The sequence below is a fragment of the Colletotrichum destructivum genome, chromosome 2, assembly GCF_034447905.1.
Source record: "Colletotrichum destructivum chromosome 2, complete sequence".
In the NCBI taxonomy this organism is placed as follows: Eukaryota; Fungi; Ascomycota; class Sordariomycetes; order Glomerellales; family Glomerellaceae; genus Colletotrichum; species Colletotrichum destructivum.
Genome location: NC_085897.1, coordinates 5,826,133 through 5,845,618, shown reverse-complemented (window position 1 = coordinate 5,845,618; position 19,486 = coordinate 5,826,133). Strand labels below are relative to the sequence as shown.

General features: G+C 59.6%; 4 protein-coding genes across 4 annotated transcripts; 3 read left to right on the top strand and 1 right to left on the bottom strand.

The window, feature by feature from the left end:
• Window positions 1–797: 797 nt before the first annotated feature.
• Window positions 798–2,926, top strand: CDEST_03985 (Putative pyridoxal 5'-phosphate synthase subunit PdxT/SNO, class I glutamine amidotransferase). Its single transcript, XM_062920144.1, has 2 exons — window positions 798–1,283; window positions 1,558–2,926. Exons 1-2 carry the CDS (start codon window positions 1,021–1,023, stop codon window positions 2,063–2,065), a joined length of 771 nt encoding a protein of 256 aa, XP_062776195.1. The 5' UTR covers window positions 798–1,020; the 3' UTR covers window positions 2,066–2,926.
• Window positions 2,927–3,637: 711 nt separating this feature from the next.
• On the bottom strand, window positions 3,638–4,584 carry CDEST_03984 (uncharacterized protein; the record flags this gene model as incomplete). The annotated part of the gene is made up of 1 exon (XM_062920143.1): window positions 3,638–4,584. The coding sequence occupies one exon, from the start codon at window positions 4,582–4,584 to the stop codon at window positions 3,805–3,807; it is 780 nt and encodes a 259-aa protein (XP_062776194.1). The 3' UTR covers window positions 3,638–3,804.
• A 2,994-nt stretch (window positions 4,585–7,578) lies between these two features.
• CDEST_03983 (uncharacterized protein) lies at window positions 7,579–14,905 on the top strand (the record flags this gene model as incomplete). The annotated part of the gene is made up of 3 exons (XM_062920142.1): window positions 7,579–7,865; window positions 7,968–14,815; window positions 14,880–14,905. The coding sequence occupies 3 exons, from the start codon at window positions 7,579–7,581 to the stop codon at window positions 14,903–14,905; spliced, it is 7,161 nt and encodes a 2,386-aa protein (XP_062776193.1).
• A 1,560-nt stretch (window positions 14,906–16,465) lies between these two features.
• CDEST_03982 (Putative agglutinin-like protein) lies at window positions 16,466–18,176 on the top strand (the record flags this gene model as incomplete). Its single annotated transcript, XM_062920141.1, has 3 exons — window positions 16,466–16,481; window positions 16,535–18,100; window positions 18,148–18,176. The coding sequence occupies 3 exons, from the start codon at window positions 16,466–16,468 to the stop codon at window positions 18,174–18,176; spliced, it is 1,611 nt and encodes a 536-aa protein (XP_062776192.1).
• Between the last annotated feature and the right edge of the window lie 1,310 nt (window positions 18,177–19,486).

The window sequence follows — 19,486 nt, the reverse complement described above, 5'->3', positions numbered from 1 at the left end:
GCTGCGCGAGAAGCCGCAGGTGGATTCCCATCCATCATCTCTGGGATGAGGGAGATGCCGTTCAACGGTCCGGCATGTTCTTTCTTAATCATGACCATGACCACCTGTCACTTTGTTCCCCTCCCTCGGCCCTGGCTGACTGCCGCGAGTGACCAAGGCGGACGTTACGTGCAATGTAGCAAGATACGGAGCAGACAGAAGAGTCTCTTCAACTGTGTCTACGGTTGCTTGGGGGCCAACCTGGGCATGCTACTAGGGTCTGGGCCGACTCCGAGCGGCGGGCGAGCGGTTGTCATCGGATGTGAAGCCGAGCCCCCCCCTCCCAACCCCAAGGTTGTATGTAACTCAAGCCGTCATGCCCGCTCAGTCCTCTTGTCCTATTGTCTATCTATCTTGTTCCGCCACCATCGGCCGCCTTTCCAAGTCCCGTTGCTCCGCTCTGCGCCTTTACGCCCTTTGCGCCCTTGGCAACCAGTTGACAAGAGCCACAAACCCACCGCTGCAAGAACTCCGTGGTGAGAACTCCGTGGTGAACCCTGAAGCCGCGGCGCAAGTCGGCCGTACGTAACGGCCTCCCCACGGCCCCTCCTCCGTCACCCCTCCAAGCCTCCCCCCCTGGCCGCGGACAACTGGTGTTACTAAACCGCCCAATACCACCAGCAGGCCGACTAGCAAGGGTCGACCACGAATCTTTATCGCCAAGGCCTGTCTGCCGCTGCCGCTGCTCTTGTTCATCGGGGCCCCTATGTGCAAAGTGGTGTCTCGAGGGCTGTAAATGACTCAACCTCAACGGCTTGCAAAACTCTAGCGATATTTTTCCCTCTTGGCTTCGAGGAACTCTAAGTGTCCGCCAACAACAGGCTTAAACAACAATTCACATACATACATACTCACTCATCCACTTACTATATCTCATCCACTTACTCTCACACACGCACCCGTCCACTCACTCACCCAATCACACCCACTCTCTCTCACACACTCTCTCTCACACACTCTCTCTCATCACGCACTCAAACCATGTCGACCGTCACCGTCGGCGTTCTGGCCCTCCAGGGTGGCTTCCACGAGCACGTCCAGCTCACGCGGAAAGCCGCCGCCTGGCTTGCGACGGCCCAGTCGCCGGCGCCAAGCCCGAGACCCGATATCGCTGCCATCGAGGTCCGCACCGAGGCAGAGCTCCGCCGCTGCGATGCCCTCATCATTCCGGGCGGCGAGAGCACCACCATCTCGTTTGTCGCGACGCAGTCGGGGTTGATGGAGCCCCTGAGGGAGTTTGTCAAGTAAGTCGGTCGACGATTGATTGTTTTTGTCCCGTGGTGTCTGCAATCTCAAGTCTTTTTTTTCTTCATCTCTTTTCTTCTTCATCTTCATCTTCCATATTCCCTTGTGTACCTGTGCAATTCTCAAGAAGGGACGGACCTCCTTGGCTACGAACCTCAGTTCACACCACCCCGGGAACCATTCCAACCCATCATCTTCATCGCTCTCTTTTCTAATTCTCATATATCCATCATTATATGAGACGTCTAACACTCGTGCGCCCCCACCCCCTAGAATCAACCGCAAGCCCGTATGGGGCACATGTGCCGGCGCCATCCTCCTCGCCGATGAGGCCAACGCCACCAAGAAGGGAGGCCAGGAGCTCATCGGCGGCCTCGGCGTCCGCGTCCACCGCAACCACTTTGGCCGCCAGATCGAGAGCTTCGTCGCCGACCTCGATCTGCCGTTCTTGACGCAGGGCAATGACGCTCTGAAGGCGGCCTCCTCCTCGCCCTACCCCGGCGTCTTCATCCGCGCTCCCATCGTCGAGGAGATCCTCTCGACCGAGGCCAAGCCGTCGTCGTCGGTCGAGGTCCTGGCCGTCCTGCCCGGGCGCAAGACGAGGGCCGCCGAGGGCGTCAGCCAGAGCACGGCCGACGACTCGGTCGGTGATATCGTCGCCGTGAGGCAGGCCAACATCTTTGCCACGAGCTTCCACCCGGAGCTGACCGATGACATTCGAATCCACGCGTGGTGGCTGGTGGAGGTGCTCCAGTCCGTGGCATCGGTGTCATCTGCATGAATGGGAGTTGCAACTGTGCTGCGACTCACTCACTGACTCACTCACACACACACACACACACACACACACACACACCAAATGATGTCATGACTCACGGAAGTCGAGTACATTCTGCGAAAGACACGAAAGCCGGTGGCTACGTATCTCGGATAAACATGCGTAAAGGGACGACACACCCGGGGCAAAGGGCGGTGGGCGTACCGATCTCTGCATCGACGTTGGAAGATGGAAAATTGCTGCATACCTGCCCACCAGCAAGCAGCGCGTCAGTCCCCTAGTGACGACTCACGAATTACAACATGTGGCGGCGGCAAGGCCCAGACTCTTGCATCACATAATACGCAATGAGGCGGGGGGGGATTCGCCGATCTTAGCGCGCAAGTGTCAGAGCGAGAGAGAGAGAGAGAGAAAAGAGTTTGTGTACACTTTCTTTAGTTGCTGCGTTGACGTTTGGAATGAAGAGAAATGGGCTGGTGACATCCGTGGCTTGCTTGGGGCGGAAGACAACCAACCCTCCCCGTCACGCAGTCTCACTTGTCAGATCATTGCGAGTATGAGAGACGGTATCTGCCGAGATGACCCAAAACACGGGGTCAGTCGTGAGGAATTCGTCACGGGTGCTTGGCTAGAATGAATAGATAGAATTCCGTAGAGCTGGATTGGATAAATAGAATTAGAGATGACGGGTTTGGGATTGATCGTCTTGTCTAGCGCAGCCGCCGACATAAAGGGGGGGGGGGTGCATGTACATCGCGAATGGCATCAACCAATATGGTCAAAGGGCGTGAATTCAGACCTATGACTGGGTAGTATTCATACATTTCCCCCCCCATCTCTTTTTGCATATACGAATACTGCTCCAAATCAGAGGTCGCGGGCGAGCGTCTTTTGTTGCTATCGTAATTTTTTCCGACGAGTGATGGAATGACATCTTGTCTTGGACGACGGCAATCCGACTGACGCCATGCGCCATGGAAGAGTGGCAAAAGCGCAAGACATCTTCGACAAAACGTCAGAGAGCCGATTCTGGAACCATCCAATGCCGATGACATGAACCCTTGTCTTGCCTCGCAACCCCTCAGAACGTGGTTCGACCCAGGGGATAGATATGCTTAGATTTTGGGCCGTTTTCCCAATCAATGATCACAGGCAGGGTTCCGAAGAGCCGGGATTCTGTTCAGGGTCTTGGAAGCCAACCAGCTGTACTTTTCCACACTTTGATCAAACAAATACGCACCGAGATGATTGGGCAGTAGTATCAGTGATAGTCGTGGCGGTGATGGTAAATAGTAGCGGCGATGTGTTGTAAGGTGGAATTGGTACTGAGGAAGAGAAAGAGAAGAATCCCCGAAACTCGAGCGAAACTGACGTTTGGACTGCGATTCACAGAGTGCGATGCATATTGTGCTCTTGATGATTATTCGGCTCTATCTGATTGCGAATAGTCTATCTACCGAAACCTGCCTATAATACGACTTCAATGCTGTCATGGTATATGCTGGCCTGGATTAGGTTTTTGTACAGGGGGGAATAAACAAGCCAAAGAGAAAAAAAAAAGAAAATGGTTAGACCGTCAGGTCGACATGGGAAATAAATGGTATCAAGTAGAGAGAGGCCCATGAAGTAACAACTGCAACGCTCATGCGTATGTTTCGCCAACTGCGAGCAAACAACAATTTTCCCTCTTACATCTTCCCGTCTCCTCGTCAAGCCCTCTCTCTCACCCTATGCCCCGCCTACTATGAAGAAGCAAGTAACAAAAGAACGAATGTGCACATGCCGAAAAGTAATGACTTGTCCGAGGAGACAAGCCGTCCGGCACCGCTCTCGTCGTCGTTGTTGTTGTTGAAGTTTCCGGGTCGGAAAGTCCCGGTGGGGTCTCTGGTGACGGTGGCAGTCCGCTCCTCGGTCTTGGTGACGGTGGCGGTAGCCGTGACGGCGGGCTCGGCAAAGAGGCCGGCGTTGATGGTCGAGACACGTCCCGTGTAGCCCGTGATCTCCGGCAGGCAGGGCTCACTGGCACAGGTCCTGATGACGGTTCGGGTCGTCGTCAGGTCGGGGGCGGTGACGATCTCGAGATAGGTCGACGTGACGACGGCGTCCGTGGCCTGGGGGACGGTGAGGACGGCACTGAAGGGGGTCGGGCAGTCGGTGCAAGTGGCCTGCGTCGTCGTGTAACCGGCGGGCAGTTCGTTGCCTGACGGCTGGCACGATGTGATGGAGCCGGTGCAGGTCTGGGTGATGGTGTACGTCTGGGGCCTCAGGCCCTGGGAGCACTCGGGACAGAAGGTGGGATATACTGTGGTGTAGACCACGGTAAAGGGGTCGTTGTTGTTATTGTTGTTATCATTGTTGGAGCCCGTAGGCGCCAGTTGGCCCGGCAAGATGTAGATGGAAATGGGCTCAACCCTGGTGACGGTGAGAGCGTCCAGCGTTGTGGTGGAGGCACAATCGTCTTGTCTACGCTCGACCCTCGCGCCGGACGCAACGGCGGCGAAGGCAAAGACGAACGGCAGCATATCTGAGCGAGGTAAAAGGGGGTGGTTGGTTGGGGGGGCGATCTCAGATGCAGCCAGGGTAAGAAGAGATGTTTGGGACAAGAGATGGAATGCAGGCAAAGTCTATATCAGGACATTCTCGAGGACCCTGGATCCGGGCCGGTATCGTATGCCTCCCTCTTTAGATGTGTCTCGTGGGCCGCCAAGCGGACGTATCCGAGCATTGGCGTCCATGTCCGGAACTCCACGTCACAAGGGCGTCAACTCTATTGTCCACATGTTCCTTTCCGAATGGGGAAAAGAGGGAAGGGAAGCCTGGACGCCCAGGAAGCTCCGGAGTTGTGGAAGAAGCCATCTCGGCAAAGCCCCAAGGAAAACCCCGAGGAGATCCTAGATTGCGTGTGAAGGGACATGGTGGGGGGATGGAGGGGGGGTGACCGAGACGAGCGGCGCTAGATGAAAGCAAACTGGCCAAGTTTCTTTGTGACTGCAATCGTCATTTCGACTGTGATCGGTGACTTCCAGTCCCTTCTCGTCCAGGGTCTTCTCCCCGGCGCCTCCGTCCGGGTGCGGACAGAGGTGTGTTTCCGTCTGTGGTTACTAGTGGTGGTCGGGTAGAGTCGCCTCAACTGCCACGGGCCGTTTGTGTCTAGGCGTTTGGCCGGATCCGAACATCCGTATGTGCGATAGACCGGGGAGTGCTTGGGTCTAAGCTCCATGGGAACGGTGAGATTGAGTTCAAGGGTCTGGACCGTTCTTGGGGGGGGGGGGGGGGGAGGGGGGTGGCCTGTCTTACATGATATGTCTTACATGAAATAGATGTATGAATATTCGTCCACAACACGGATTATACACAATCTATACATAAACCACTCATAAATCACTCATAAACCACACTTAAACCACACTTAAACCACACTTAAATCACACTTAAACCATACTTAAACCACCCATATACCACTCATAAAACGCACATAAACTACACATAAACCGCACTTGAACCACACACGAACCAGACACATAAACACAAATCACACACCAGCAAACTGTCACCAAGATCTCCATTCCCGTCTTTAGCGGACGTACTAACCTGCTAGCACGGACATATCACAGCCGAGGCCGCCGTGATGCCAAATCACACTCGCTAACCACATCCTGTTCGTTTCCGGGATGTGGCGTCGCGGCTCTTAGAAAAAGGAAAAAAAAAAAGATGGAGAGAGAGAGAGGGAGAGAGAAAAGGAAAGGGAGCCAAGAACGGTGAAAGCGCCCTCCGTTCAACCAGTAACGCTTCTTCTTGGCCTAGTTGAAGACGACGCCTCTTGAGAAGGACCTTCGACGCATCTGTCCAAGATTGTCTTCAGCTTTTACTAGGCCGCTCGCTGTTACACACACACACACACACACATCTTTTTTCTCTCTTCATCTCTCTCTTCCTCTCATGTCGCGTTGCCAAGACTCTCGCCTACAGAGTCACGAATTGCAATGCATTCGGACGAAAACAGGCAAAGTCATCCGAGACATGACCTCTCTTTAGGGCGGGAGCCGGCCGGCAAGCCCTCGCCCTACCAGAAACGACTGCCATTTTGACGTGACCAGCACCAACGACCCAGATGGCAGCCGGCGGGTGTTGTCGTTCCAACCGCGGGCGCAGACTATGTTCATATACCTCTTCCACATAGAGAGAGAGACACACACACACATAGCCACATACCATGCCGTGGGCTTGTTTGATTACACCCCCAGTTGATGCCATGCATACCTCGACAGCCACGGCCCGCGAGCTACGAAAACAACACAATGTCATTGTTAACTCCGGAGATCTCTCTCTCACAGTCTCTCTCGGTATGAATCACCGCCGAGGGCCTGGAAACTGTTGCTACTCCCGAAACGGCCAAAGTGCTCCTCTCCATTGATGGGGGCTTGTCTTGGATCGTATGGAGAGGGATTGATGCCGGGACGGATGGCGACGAGAACCTGCCCATCATCTATCGTCTGGCCGGATCGAGCATACATGGCCAGAACCAGTGGTCGAGGAGGCACTCGCCAACGTGGGCAAGACGCATCATCGACTCTGTTTTCGAAAATGAGAGAGCTAGCTCCCTCTCTCTCTCCTTCTCTCTGTATCTCTCTCTCTGTTCTGATCCATCCCCGCCGTTCTGTTTCCCTCTATGCCGTGTAATCGACGAGGAGTTCTCGGCCCGGCTTGCACATTTGCCACGGCAAGTCCTCCTCCTCCTCCTCCTCCTCGCCTCATTCGCCCCTCTCGCCTCCGCGGGCCCTGATATCTTCTCTGCCCCTTTTCTATACATCTCGTTATCGAGAAGAAAGCTGAGGAAAAAAAAAGTCCAAGAAAGTGAACGTTGTGCTTTTGAACGTGGCGTGTGCGCCCCGATCCCCTTCAGTTGCCGCATAGGAACGACATTCCACGCATCGAAGCCATTCCGCTCCACAGGCACGCAACAGTCTCACGGCAACGGATAGCAACCAACACACGACATTTTCCTTCCCCTCCTCCTGCTCCGTTGAATCAAATCAAGCCATCATCGTAACCATATTTTTCCTCCTTGGTCGATGCAATCGGTCCCCAAGGCGTCTTCTATACACCCAACGCTTCCTTCGTTGACCTCTCCCCTTCCCATCCACTCCCTCTTCTACCCCCCCCCTCTTTTTTTCTCTCCTCCCCCGTTGGAACAGCGGCGCCTCTCCCGTACCTCTTTTTTCCCTTTCTTGTTCCCTAGAGATGGCATCGTTTGATCAACTGTGATCAGAAGCCTCTCCTCGAACGACCTTGTGTGTGTCTTCCTGTTGAGAAGAAAAAGAGAAAAAGAGAGAAGGATCAACTTTTGAATAACGCAACACCAACACACCAACACCAACAGTAATAACACCGGCAAACCACAGCAACAAAACGTCGTGCGTCCGCGAGCAAGCCCGCCGTTGCTGCTCGGCTTCCGGACCTGGTGTCTTGGACGGTCTTGAGACCATCGTGCTGGACTCACGCAGCAGCCCTTCGCGATGAAGCTCATCGCGACCTTCGGCCTCTTGGCCGCCGCCGGCCAATACTGGCGTGCGGCCGGACTGCCTCAGTTCCCTGACAACCCCGTCTGCGCCGCTGGCATCACGTCCGTCGAGGTGCAGCCGGTGCAGTTCATTGTCAGGCAGCCCATCTACATCAGCGCTTTCTTACCGGCCAACACGGTCTTGGTCCTTGACGATGGCCTCACCCTCACCATCACCAACGCGCCCATGACCCTCATCACCGAGATCGACAAGCTGGAGACATTGACCTCCCAGGTGACCAGGTAAGTCGTTCGGAAATCCTATCCCGGACACCCCCGTGCTACACGCGCTGCCGGGTAGAGGCCCCTCCTCCTGCCAGGACAAGGTTGCTGACCGGACCAAAGGGTTCTTCAACAAGTATCATCCATCCCCAATGCCTACGTGACCATCACCAGAGGTGGCCATGCCGGGTCCCTGGCGAGCACCATCACTGTGTTCCCCTCGGGACCGGACGGTCTTGGAACTTACTTGGTCTTCACTCCCTTCGCCATCACAGCACCGACAACGGGCGCCGGCATCCCCGTCCCCCCGACTGGAGGATCGCCTGCGACCACCATTGTTGGTACGCCCATCGACGTGAGCCGTCTCGTGACCCAATCCGCCACGACCACCTTTACGGTAGGCGGTCTCCGGGACAACACGCAGCCCCGTATCTTCAGCTTGATCCCGGTGCCCGGCGAGTCCGTTGCGACTGTCCTCGTCGAGACAGGTATCGGGGCGAGCAGCGTCTTCAACGGTCCGGTGACTACGAGATCCGTTCTCGAGATCTACCCCGAGCCCGGCTGGTTGGGCACGGCAACGATCCCACCCACCGGAAGTAACACTGTTGGAACCGTCCTCGTCGGCGTCGCGGCCAACTCCCTGCTGAGCGGCGTCGCCACGCCGGTGCTGACCGAGTTCTCCGGAGCGACCCCCGGTCCCAGTCCGGCCTCCATCCCGGTGACCCTCGCCCCCACCGCCTCTGACAACGGGGTCTTCCCCCAGTCCTTCACGGGGCCGTATAGCACCATCACCATCGGCGGTGCCGAAGACGTTCCCAGGAACCTCACCATCGTGGACTCGGCCAACTCGGACGGCACCGTCTTCGTGCAGACCTTCGACAGCTTCTCCATTACCGTCACCGGCCCCCAGAACACCATCACCGTCCTCGGCAACGCCGGTGTGACACCGAATCCCGTCACTCTCCCCGAAGCGAGAGTCCTGATGCAGACCGCTGGCACCGACGGAGCCCTGCAGATCATCCAGACCCCCGGCGCCCAGCTCGATTTGCTCGACAGGCTAACGACCATCACCGTCGGCAACGCAGACGGCCAGACCGGCGTCTTCACCCTGGTGCCCACCGCGGGCAGCGTCGGTGCCGTGGTCGTCCAGACAGCGCGCCCGCTTCTCGCTGCTCTCTTCCAGACCATCAGCGTCCCGGGGGCAACGGAGACGACGATTTCGATCCCCGCTCCCGAGGGGAGCACCGGCACCGTCGTCGTACAGACCACGGACGGTTTCACCGGTCCCGCGGCCGGCCCCTTCACGACGGTCAACGTCGGCGGCGGCCAAAACCCGAGCCCGGCGACTGTCACGCTCCCTCCGGCGGCGGACGATCCCAACGGCCTCTTCACGGTGCTGGTACAGAGTTTGGACCCGGATGCCTTTACTGGTCCCTTCAGAACGGTCACGGCCGGCGGCAACACGGGAACCACCCCCGTCACGCTGACGCTTCCTCCTACGGGGACTGGCCAGACCGGAACCGTGGTCGTCCAGCCCGCCATGACCTCGTTTACGGGGCCTTTTACGACCATCACGACAGATGGCAACACGGGGACCCTGCCGGTAACACTCACGGTAGTGCCGGCCGGCAACCCGACCCTGGGGACCGTCATCGTCCAGACGCCATCCCCGACGGTCCAGCCGGCCCTCTTCAGGACACTGGCCGCGCTCGCCATCCCCGGTCTCGGTGCCACCATCACCCTGCCTCTGGGCGGTGGCCCTTCGACCTCGCAGCAAGCTGGTACCGTCGTCGTGGCCCAGGGCTTGGGCGGAAACGACCCGGCAACGACCCAGCCGGCAGTCCTGGCCGCCAGCCTCGTCACCATCCGTGGCGACTACAACGGCACGAGCCCGCTGACCTTGACTCTGCCGGCGGCGGATAACAATCTGCTCGGGACCATCGTCGAGCAGCTGCCCGTGGGCTTCAGCCTCGGTCTCTCCTTCGGAAGTCCCGCCGCCACTCCGGCGGTGGAGCCTCCTGTCACGAACCAGGCGACCAACGCTCCGACTGCGGGCTCGGCCCCCGATGGCGGCGCTCTGCCGCGTCTCACGAGCGGCTACTCCGGGTCTGTGACTACCACCGTCACCTTGCCGCCCGTGGGAGCCCAGACTCTCGGCCAGATCTTGGTCCTGACCCCACTGAGCACAAACCCAGCCGGGCCTGCTGCCACCAACGCTCCTGGACCTGCCGCCACCGACCCTGCTGGTGCTACCCCACCCGTCGTTCCGGGCCAGACTCAAGCTCCGGGTGGCACGGCCCCACAGCCGGGACAAAGTGGATCACCGGCCGGCCTCGCCCCGGGAGCTCTCGGAGCGTCCTTCATAACGGTGCAGTCTGGATTCAGCGGCGCGCAACCGACCACTTTCACGGTCCCGCCGGCAGGGCCCAACGATGCCGGTACTGTCGTCATCCTCACCCCCACTAACAACCCAGCAGTAGCACCCGCTCCCCAGCCCACTCTCCCTGCCGGAGTGCCGTTCGTAACCGTGACAACCCCGTTCGCGGGTCCCGCCGTACTGACGCAGATCTTGCTGCCCACAGGTACTAACAGCGTAGGAACCGTTCTCGTCCAGGTGCCCTCGGCCCTGTTCACGCCTCAGCCGACGGGAGGAGTTGCGACGGCCCCTGGGGTCAGTCCTAACCCCAACGCCAACCCCAACGCCCTCTTCCCGACCATCGTGATCCCAGGCATCACACTAAGCATCCCGGCCATCGTCTTGCCGACCATAGCCCTGCCGACCATCGGCCTCGCCATCACCGTGTCCCTGGGAGGGCCGGTGCCGACCACGGTGACCTTCCCCCCCTCCGGCACCAACTCGGTCGGCATCGTCATCGTCCAGACCCCGACGCCCGGCGCGGTTTCCGTTCCAGATCTCGGTGGTGTCTTCACGACGCTCTTCCAGGGCTTCTCGGGATCCGTCCCACGAACCACGACGCTTCCGCCCTCGGGCAGCGACACGCTCGGCATCGTGCTCGTGGAGACGCCGACTGATGCCGAGGACAACGTTCTCCAGACAACCACCGTCGGCTTCACCGGCTCGGCGCCCACGACCGTCACCCTGCAGCCCACCGACGGCGGCCCCGGGATCGTGGTCGTCCAGACGCCGTTCCCGACCCCCTCGACGCCGCCCTCGACGGCGGCCAACATCTTCACGACGACGACGCAGGGCTTCACGGGCACCGCGCCGACAACCATCACGCTCCAGCCGAGCGGTACCGATACGGCCGGCACCGTCGTCGTCCAGACGCCCATCTTCTCCGGAGGAGGATCGGTCGTGCAGCCACCGCCGCCGCCGCCGCCGACGACGTCCGCCGCGCCCAACCTGTTCGTCACGATCACGACTGGTGGCCCCGTGGCGGCGACGTCGACGATCCAGCCCGTCGGGAACAACGTCCTGGGCACCGTCATCGTGCAGACTCCCACAACGGGCGACCCGGCGGTGGCGACGTCGCCTCCTCCCACTGTCCCGAGCGGGTTCATCCTTACGACCGTTCCGGGGACGGGATCTGAGCCGACCACGGTTACTTTCCCTCCGTCTGGCGGCAACCCGGGCAGTGTGGTCGTCCAGACGCCTACCGCCACTCAGCCAGCCCAGCCTCAGGTCCAAGTCCCCAGCGGGTTTGTCCTTACAACTGTCCCTGGGACGGGATCCGTGCCAACTACGGTTACCTTCCCTCCGTCTGGCGGCAATCCAGGCAGTGTTGTTGTTGAAACGCCTACTGTCACTCCGCCGACCCAGCCTCAAGTCCAAGTCCCTAGTGGCTTTGTTCTTACAACTGTTCCCGGGACGGGTTCCGTGCCTACCACTATCACGGTTCCCCCGTCCGGCGGAAACCCAGGCAGTGTTGTTGTCGAAACGCCTACTGCTACTCAGCCAGCCCAGCCTCAAGTCCAAGTTCCCAGCGGCTTTGTACTCACAACGGTTCCCGGGACTGGATCAGTTCCTACCACTATCACGTTTCCCCCGTCCGGCGGAAACCCTGGCAGTGTTGTTGTCGAAACTCCTGCTGTCACTCAGCCTCAAGTCCAGGTTCCCAGCGACTTCATTCTTACAACTGTCCCAGGAACCGGCTCTTTGCCAACAACAATTACCTTCCCTCCTTCAGGGAGCAACCCTGGCAGCGTTGTCGTGCAGACTCCTGCAGTTACCCAGCCGCAAGTCCAAGTTCCCAGCGACTTCATTCTTACAACCGTTCCGGGAACTGGTTCTCTGCCTGTTACGGTTACATTCCCTCCTTCTGGCAGTAATCCTGGCAGTGTCGTTGTTGAAACTCCTGTTGTCACTCAGCCTCAAGTCATCGTTCCCAGCGGCTTCGTACTCACGACCGTTCCGGGAACTGGCTCGCTGCCTGTCACAGTGACCTTCCCCCCTTCCGGCAGCAACCCTGGCAGTGTCGTTATCCAGACTCCTCCGGCCACCACTCAGCCGCAGGTCCAAGTCCCGAGCGACTTCATCCTGACCACAGTCGTGGGAACAGGCTCAGCGCCAACTACCGTCACGTTCCCTCCCTCGGGAGGCAACCCCGGCAGCGTCGTCGTGATCCAGACCCCTCCGGCCTCGGCCACCTCTTCACCGGCCGCACTGCCCAACACGGTCGTCGTCTTGACGAGCGGTTTTGCAGGCTCTGGCACGTCAACCCTCACCCTCACGCCGTCCTCTGCCGGTGACCCGACAACCCTGGTTGTCCTCGTACCGACCTCGAGCGCCGCCCCCCCTGCGCCGGCCTCCCTCGTCACCCTCACCACAGGATTCTTCGGAACCGGCGTGGTCACGACGACGCTGGCGCCCGGAGCCGTCGGAGACCCGACGACGGTCCTCATCCAGACGCCGCTGCCCACCTCCGGGCTGTCGTTCCTCACAACCACCGTGGGGTTCACGGGACTTACGCCGACCACCGTCACCATCTTCCCCTCGGGATCGGACACCGTCGGTGCCGTCATCATCCAGACTCCTCAGGGCACCGACTCCTCCTCACCCACCACCACTGCGGGCCCGACAACGACTCCCTTCTCTTTTATCACCGTCTCCGTCGGATACACGGGTTCCGTCACCCAGACGACAACGGTTCTCCCCACAGGGACAGAAAGCGTTGGTCTCGTCCTCATCCAGACGCCCACGCAGACTGCTGGCGGCGTCGTGCCGTCCATCACGGGCTACACCACCATCACGTCTCCGTACGGTGGCTCCGTCACCCGCACAACGACGCTGCCCCAGAGCGGCACTGAGGCTCTCGGAGTTGTTCTCGTCGAGGTTCCCACCCAGACGACGGACGTCTCGCCGGCCGTCACCCCCTCGGTCGACCCGTCTGCCACCACGCCGGGATCTTCTTCGGTTACTCCGGCCCCTGGCTTCAATTTCGCCACGACGACTTCGTTATGGGATTCCACGGGCATGAGCACATCGACCATCTTCCCCTCGGGAAGCCAGTCTACCGGCTCCGTCATTGTCTTCGCCCCCAGGTTCGCACGCTTCGTCACGATGACCACTGGCTACTCCCAGACCGGCCTGTCGACCACCACGTCGGCCTTGGTCAGCGGCACGGAGACGATCGGCATGGTCGTTATCTTCACTCCCTTTGCAACGGCTTCGGCCACTTCGGAGACCACGAGTGGTGTCTCTTCTCCGGGTGCTTCGGCGACGGAGACGACGACGACGACTCCTCCAACCTCGTCGCCCGCGGCGCTCGCAACCCTCATCAGCACTTACACGGGATCTACCCCGACGACGACGACCGTTGCTCCCACCGACCCCAACGGCCAGAGCATCGTCGTCATCCTCGTGCCGAGCTCGACCACCGCCGGCGCTGGCGCCGCCAGCCCTTCCTCTTCCCCCGCGGACACTATCACCACTACCTCGACAGCGGCGAACCCAGGCTTTGCCACGCTCATCAGCACGTACTCGGGCTCCGTGTTGTCGACCTCGACCATCCTCCCCTCCGACCCCAACTCGCAGGGCACTCTCATCGTCTTCGTCCCGAGCAGTTCCGTCAGCGCCGGAACCCCGGTTGTCACGAGCGCCACGAGCACGCCGCCCGTGGCCTTTGCGACTCTCACCTCGACGTACTCGGGCTCTGTCACGTCGTTCCAGACTTTGCTGCCCTCGGGCTCCGACTCGACTGGCACTCTGATCGTCCTCGTCCCGAGCAATGTGCTGGCCTCTCCCACCACGACGCCGAGTGCCGGCACCTCCCCCTCCTCTCCGGGCCTCGTTACGGTCACATCGACATACGACGGGTCGGTCGTCTCGACGGCCATCGCATCCCCGGCCAACCCCGGCGACCCCGGCACCGTCGTCGTTCTGGTTCCCAGCAGCACTGCCGCTTCTACTTTTACTTCTCCTTCTGCTTCGCCCACAGTCGGCAACAACCTGTTGACGACGCAGGTGTCGACGTACTCCGGCTCGGTCCCGTTGACGAGCACCATTGCCCCGGTCAACTCCAACGACCCGACGACGGTCATCGTTCTCGTCCCGAGCACCACCGCCGCCCCCACCGACCCGGCTGCGACGACGACGACGACGGCCCTGGCCGCCGGTCTCTACACGAGCACGTACGGCGGCTCCGTCACTTCGACGTCCGTCATCGAGACCGGAGCCTCCGGTCAGCCCGGGGTCACCGTCATCTTCGTCCCGGGCAACACTGCCTCACCGACGACGACTGCGAGCAGCACCAGCACCGGCACCAACACGGTTTTGCCCGCCGGCTTGTTCACGAGCTTCTACAGCGGCTCGGCCACCTTCACCTCGACCTTGTCGAACGGAGCCACGATCGTGTATGTGCCCACCAACTCGGCGGCGGCGGCGTCGTCGACGTCGTCGTCGTCGTTGTCGACTCCCGCGGCCACGGCCGTTGGCGGTTTGTTTACGAGCTTCTACGGCGGCTCCGTCACCTCGACCTCCGTTGCGCCGACGGGACCACTGGGCGAGCCCGGTGCGACCATCATTCTTATCCCGAGTGCCACTTCCACTCCGGCGCTGCCCAACGTCCTGACCAGCACGTATGACGGCTCCGTCACTCTGACATCCGTTATCCCGCCCGCCTCGTCAGGAGAACCGACTCAGACGGTCATCTTCGTCCCCGGTTCGTCTGGCGGCATTCCGAGTGCCACGACGACGACGACGACGACTCCGGCTTTGGCGAATGTCATCACCAGCACATATGGAGGCTCCGTCACGTTTACATCCGTAATCACCACCGGATCTGCTGGAGAGCCTGGTCAGACCGTCATCTTCGTGCCGAGCGCTGGTGCTGCTTCTTCCACCACCTCAGATCCTGCTGCCACTCCGGCTTTGCCCAATGTTCTAACCAGCACATATGGAGGCTCCGTCACGTTTACATCCGTAATCACTACCGGATCTGCTGGAGAGCCTGGTCAGACCGTCATCTTCGTGCCGAGCGCTGCCTCTTCCACCACCTCGGATCCTGCTGCCACTCCGGCTTTGCCCAATGTTCTGACCAGCACATATGGAGGCTCCGTCACATTTACATCTGTAATTACTACCGGCTCTGCCGGAGAGCCTGGTCAGACCGTCATCTTCGTCCCCAGCTCTACCGGCCCCGCCGGTCTGCCAGATGTTCTCACGAGCACATACGGCGGCTCCGTCACTTTCACGTCCGTCATCCCGCCCGGTTCATCGGGACAGCCGGCTCAGACGGTCATCTATGTCCCGAGTGCGAGTGCGAGTGCTACGGTCACGTCGACGCCGGCCTTGCCCAACGTCCTCACCAGCACGTACGGAGGCTCGGTTACTTTCACCTCCGTGCTTCCCACGGGGTCCCTGGGCGAGCCCGGACAAACCGTCATTTTCGTCCCGGGCTCTACTGACCCTGCCGGTCTTCCCAACGTTCTCACGAGCACCTATGGAGGCTCCGTCACCGTCACATCTGTCATTCCTGGTACCTCTGGACAGCCTTCTCTGACTGTCATCTTCGTCCCTAGTGCCACGACAACTCCGCTACCGAATGTATTGACCAGCACGTACGGCGGCTCAGTCACTCTCACCTCGGTTATTCCTGGTACCTCTGGACAGCCTGATCAGACTGTCATCTTGGTCCCCGGCGCCACAACAACTCCGTTGCCAAACGTGTTGACCAGCACTTACGACGGCTCAATCACTCTAACAACTGTTGTTCCCGGCACCTCTGGACAGCCTGATCAGACCGTCATCTTGGTTCCTGGCGCCACTACTACTCCGGCATTGCCGAATGTGGCGGTAACCAGCACCTATGATGGTTCAGTCACTCTGACAACTGTTGTTCCCGGCAGCTCTGGACAGCCTTCTCAGACTGTGATCCTCGTTCCCAGCGCAACTACTACTCCGGCATTGCCGAATGTGGTGGTGACCAGCACGTATGACGGCTCAGTCACTCTCACCTCTGTTATTCCTGGTACCTCTGGACAACCTGCTCAGACCGTCATCCTGGTTCCTGGCGCCACTACTACTCCAGCATTGCCAAATGTGTTGACCAGCACGTACGAAGGTTCAGTCACGTTGACAACTGTTATTCCCGGCAGCTCTGGACAGCCTTCTCAGACTGTTATCCTCGTTCCCGGCGCCACTACTACTCCGGCGTTGCCGAATGTGCTCACAAGCACGTATGGAGGATCAGTCACGCTGACTTCCGTACTGCCAACTGGCCCGTCTGGAGAACCTGGACAGACGGTTATTTTCGTCCCCAGTGCCAGCGTCACCCCGGAGCTTCCCAACGTGTTGACCAGTACTTATGGAGGTTCAGTCACTCTTACATCTGTTATCTCCACCGGCCCTGGAGGATCTGGGCAGACAGTCATCTTCGTCCCCAGTGCCAGCGTCACTCCAGCTCTTCCCAACGTCTTGACCAGCACGTACGGCGGCTCAGTTACTTTCACTTCCGTCCTGCCCACCGGTCCGTCCGGAGAACCCGGCCAGACGGTCATCTTTGTTCCCAGTGCTGCACCTAGTGCTACACCCACCGTTACCCTTGGCGGTGTGTTGACGAGCACGTACGGCGGCTCCATCACCTTCACGTCGACGCTGCCCACCGGTCCTTCAGGAGAGCCTGGCGCGACGGTCATCTTTGTGCCCAGTGTCACCGGATCTCCAGCACTTCCCAACGTCCTCACTTCGACATACACCGGCTCAGTCACTCTCACCACTGCGCTCCCCGTCGGACCTTCGGGAGAAACTGTCACTGTCATCCTCGTGCCGAGTCAGACGGCCACACCCGGTCTGCCCAATGTCCTCACATCAACGTACGGCGGTTCAGTTACTGTCACAAGCACAATCCCGGTCGGCCCTTCAGGAGACGTCGTTACGGTTATCTTTGTCCCCAGCTCGACGGCCGAGCCCGGACCGACCACTCCGCCCGGTCTGCCCAATCTCATCACGTCGACATACAGCGGCTCCGTCACAGTCACCACGACGTTGCCCGTTGGGCCTTCAGGCGATATTGTCACTGTTATCCTGGTCCCCAGCTCAACGGCGGCGCCTGGCCTTCCCAATCTCTTGACCAGCACGTACGGTGGATCCGTCACCTTGACTTCAACACTAACCGTCGGGCCCTCAGGAGATGTGGTTACTGTCATCCTGGTGCCGAGCCAGACCACGACACCTGGCCTGCCCAATATCCTGACCAGCACGTACGGTGGATCCGTCACCTCGACCTCTACTCTGACAGTTGGTCCATCTGGAGATGTCGTCACTGTCATCCTGGTGCCGAGTCAGACTCCCCCGCCGGGCCTGCCCAACATCTTGACCAGCACGTACGGCGGGTCCGTCACCTCGACTTCAACCTTGACTGTCGGTCCATCCGGAGACATCGTCACCGTCATCTTGGTTCCGAGCCAGACTGCGGCACCTGGACCTCCTGGCGTTTCTACCAGCACCTACGATGGATCCGTCACACTGACATCTACCCTGCCGGTTGGCCCCTCGGGTGAACTTGTCACTGTTATCTTGGTGCCAAGTCAGACAGCCGGCCCCGAGCTTCCCAACGTCTTGACAAGCACGTATGGAGGCTCAGTGACGCTGACCACGACCATCCCGGTTGGATCATCCGGCGGCGTTGCCACCGTCATTCTGGTCCCGAGTTCGACCAGCTCACCCAGTGCCGGTCTTCCCAACATCCTCACCAGCACCTATGACGGCTCTGTCACGCTCACCACCACCCTGCCCATTGGTCCATCCGGTGACCCGGCAACGGTTGTTCTGGTTCCGAGCCAAACAGCGGCTCCCGGTCTTCCCAACGTGTTTACGAGCACTTATGGCGGCTCGATTACCCAGACAACCACCGTTCTTGGACCTTCGGGTGATGTGGTCACGGTTATTCTGGTTCCCAGCTCAACCCCCTCAACCGGTCCTAGCTTACCCAATGTTGTTCTCACGAGCACCTACGGCGGCTCCATCACTCAGACGACTACCATCCCCGGGCCCTCTGGAGATGTTACAGTCATCCTGGTTCCCAGCTCGACCGCGGCGCCAGATCCCAGCCTTCCCAACCTTTTCACAAGCACATACGGAGGCTCTGTCACGTTAACGACTATCGTTCCAGGACCCTCTGGAGGTGTCACATTTATCCTGGTTCCCAGCTCAACTGCCTCACCTGGTCCCGGCCTTCCCAATGTTCTCACGAGCACATACGGCGGTTCCGTTACTCAAACGACTACCGTCACTGGTCCCTCAGGCGATGTCGCTACATTTGTCCTGGTTCCCAGCTCGACTGCGCCGCCAGGCTTGCCCAACGTTTTCACCAGCACATATGGCGGCTCCATAACTCAGACGACTACCATCCCCGGACCCTCGGGAGACGTCACAGTCATCCTGGTTCCCGGCTCGACCACCTCTACTGATGCCGGACTCCCCAACATCTTTACCAGCACATATGGCGGCTCCGTCACTCAGACGACTACCATCACTGGACCCTCGGGAGATGTTACAGTCATTCTGGTCCCTAGCTCAACCGCGGCGCCAGGCTTGCCCAACATCTTGACGAGCACATATGGCGGCTCCATCACTCAGACAACTACCATTCCCGGACCCTCGGGAGATGTCACAGTCATCCTGGTTCCCAGCTCGACCGCGGCGCCAGGCTTGCCCAACGTCCTCACCAGCACATATGGCGGCTCAGTCACTCTTACGACGACTCTGCCTGTTGGCCCCTCGGGCGACCCGGCGGTCGTGGTTCTCGTGCCATCCTCAACTGCGGCCGGCCTCCCCAACATTTTGACGAGCACGTACGATGGCTCGGTCACCCAGACATCCACCATTGTTGGGCCTTCTGGAATTACCCAGACCGTTGTGCTGGTTCCGAGCACCGCTGGTCCAGCCGCCCCCAACGTTCTTACATCTACGTATGGTGGCTCCGTCACTTCAACTACTGTCTTGCCCCTGGGTCCTTCAGGAGATCCAGTGACCGTGATACTGGTTCCAAGCACCACCGGACCGGCTGCCCCCAACGTTCTTACATCTACGTACGGAGGCTCCGTCACTTCAACTACGGTCTTGCCACTGGGACCATCAGGAGATCCAGTAACTGTTATCCTGGTGCCCAGCACAACAACTGCTGCTCTGCCAAACGTCCTCACAAGTACCTACAGCGGTTCCGTCACGTCAACCACGGTCT

Bases quoted from the DNA above. Each gene is read 5' to 3' on its own strand.
- CDEST_03985 (XM_062920144.1), top strand. From the start codon at position 1,021: ATGTCGACCGTCACCGTCGGCGTTCTGGCCCTCCAGGGTGGCTTCCAC. The intron at 1,284-1,557 runs GTAAGTCGGTCG...CCCACCCCCTAG, and splicing joins CCCCTGAGGGAGTTTGTCAA to AATCAACCGCAAGCCCGTAT.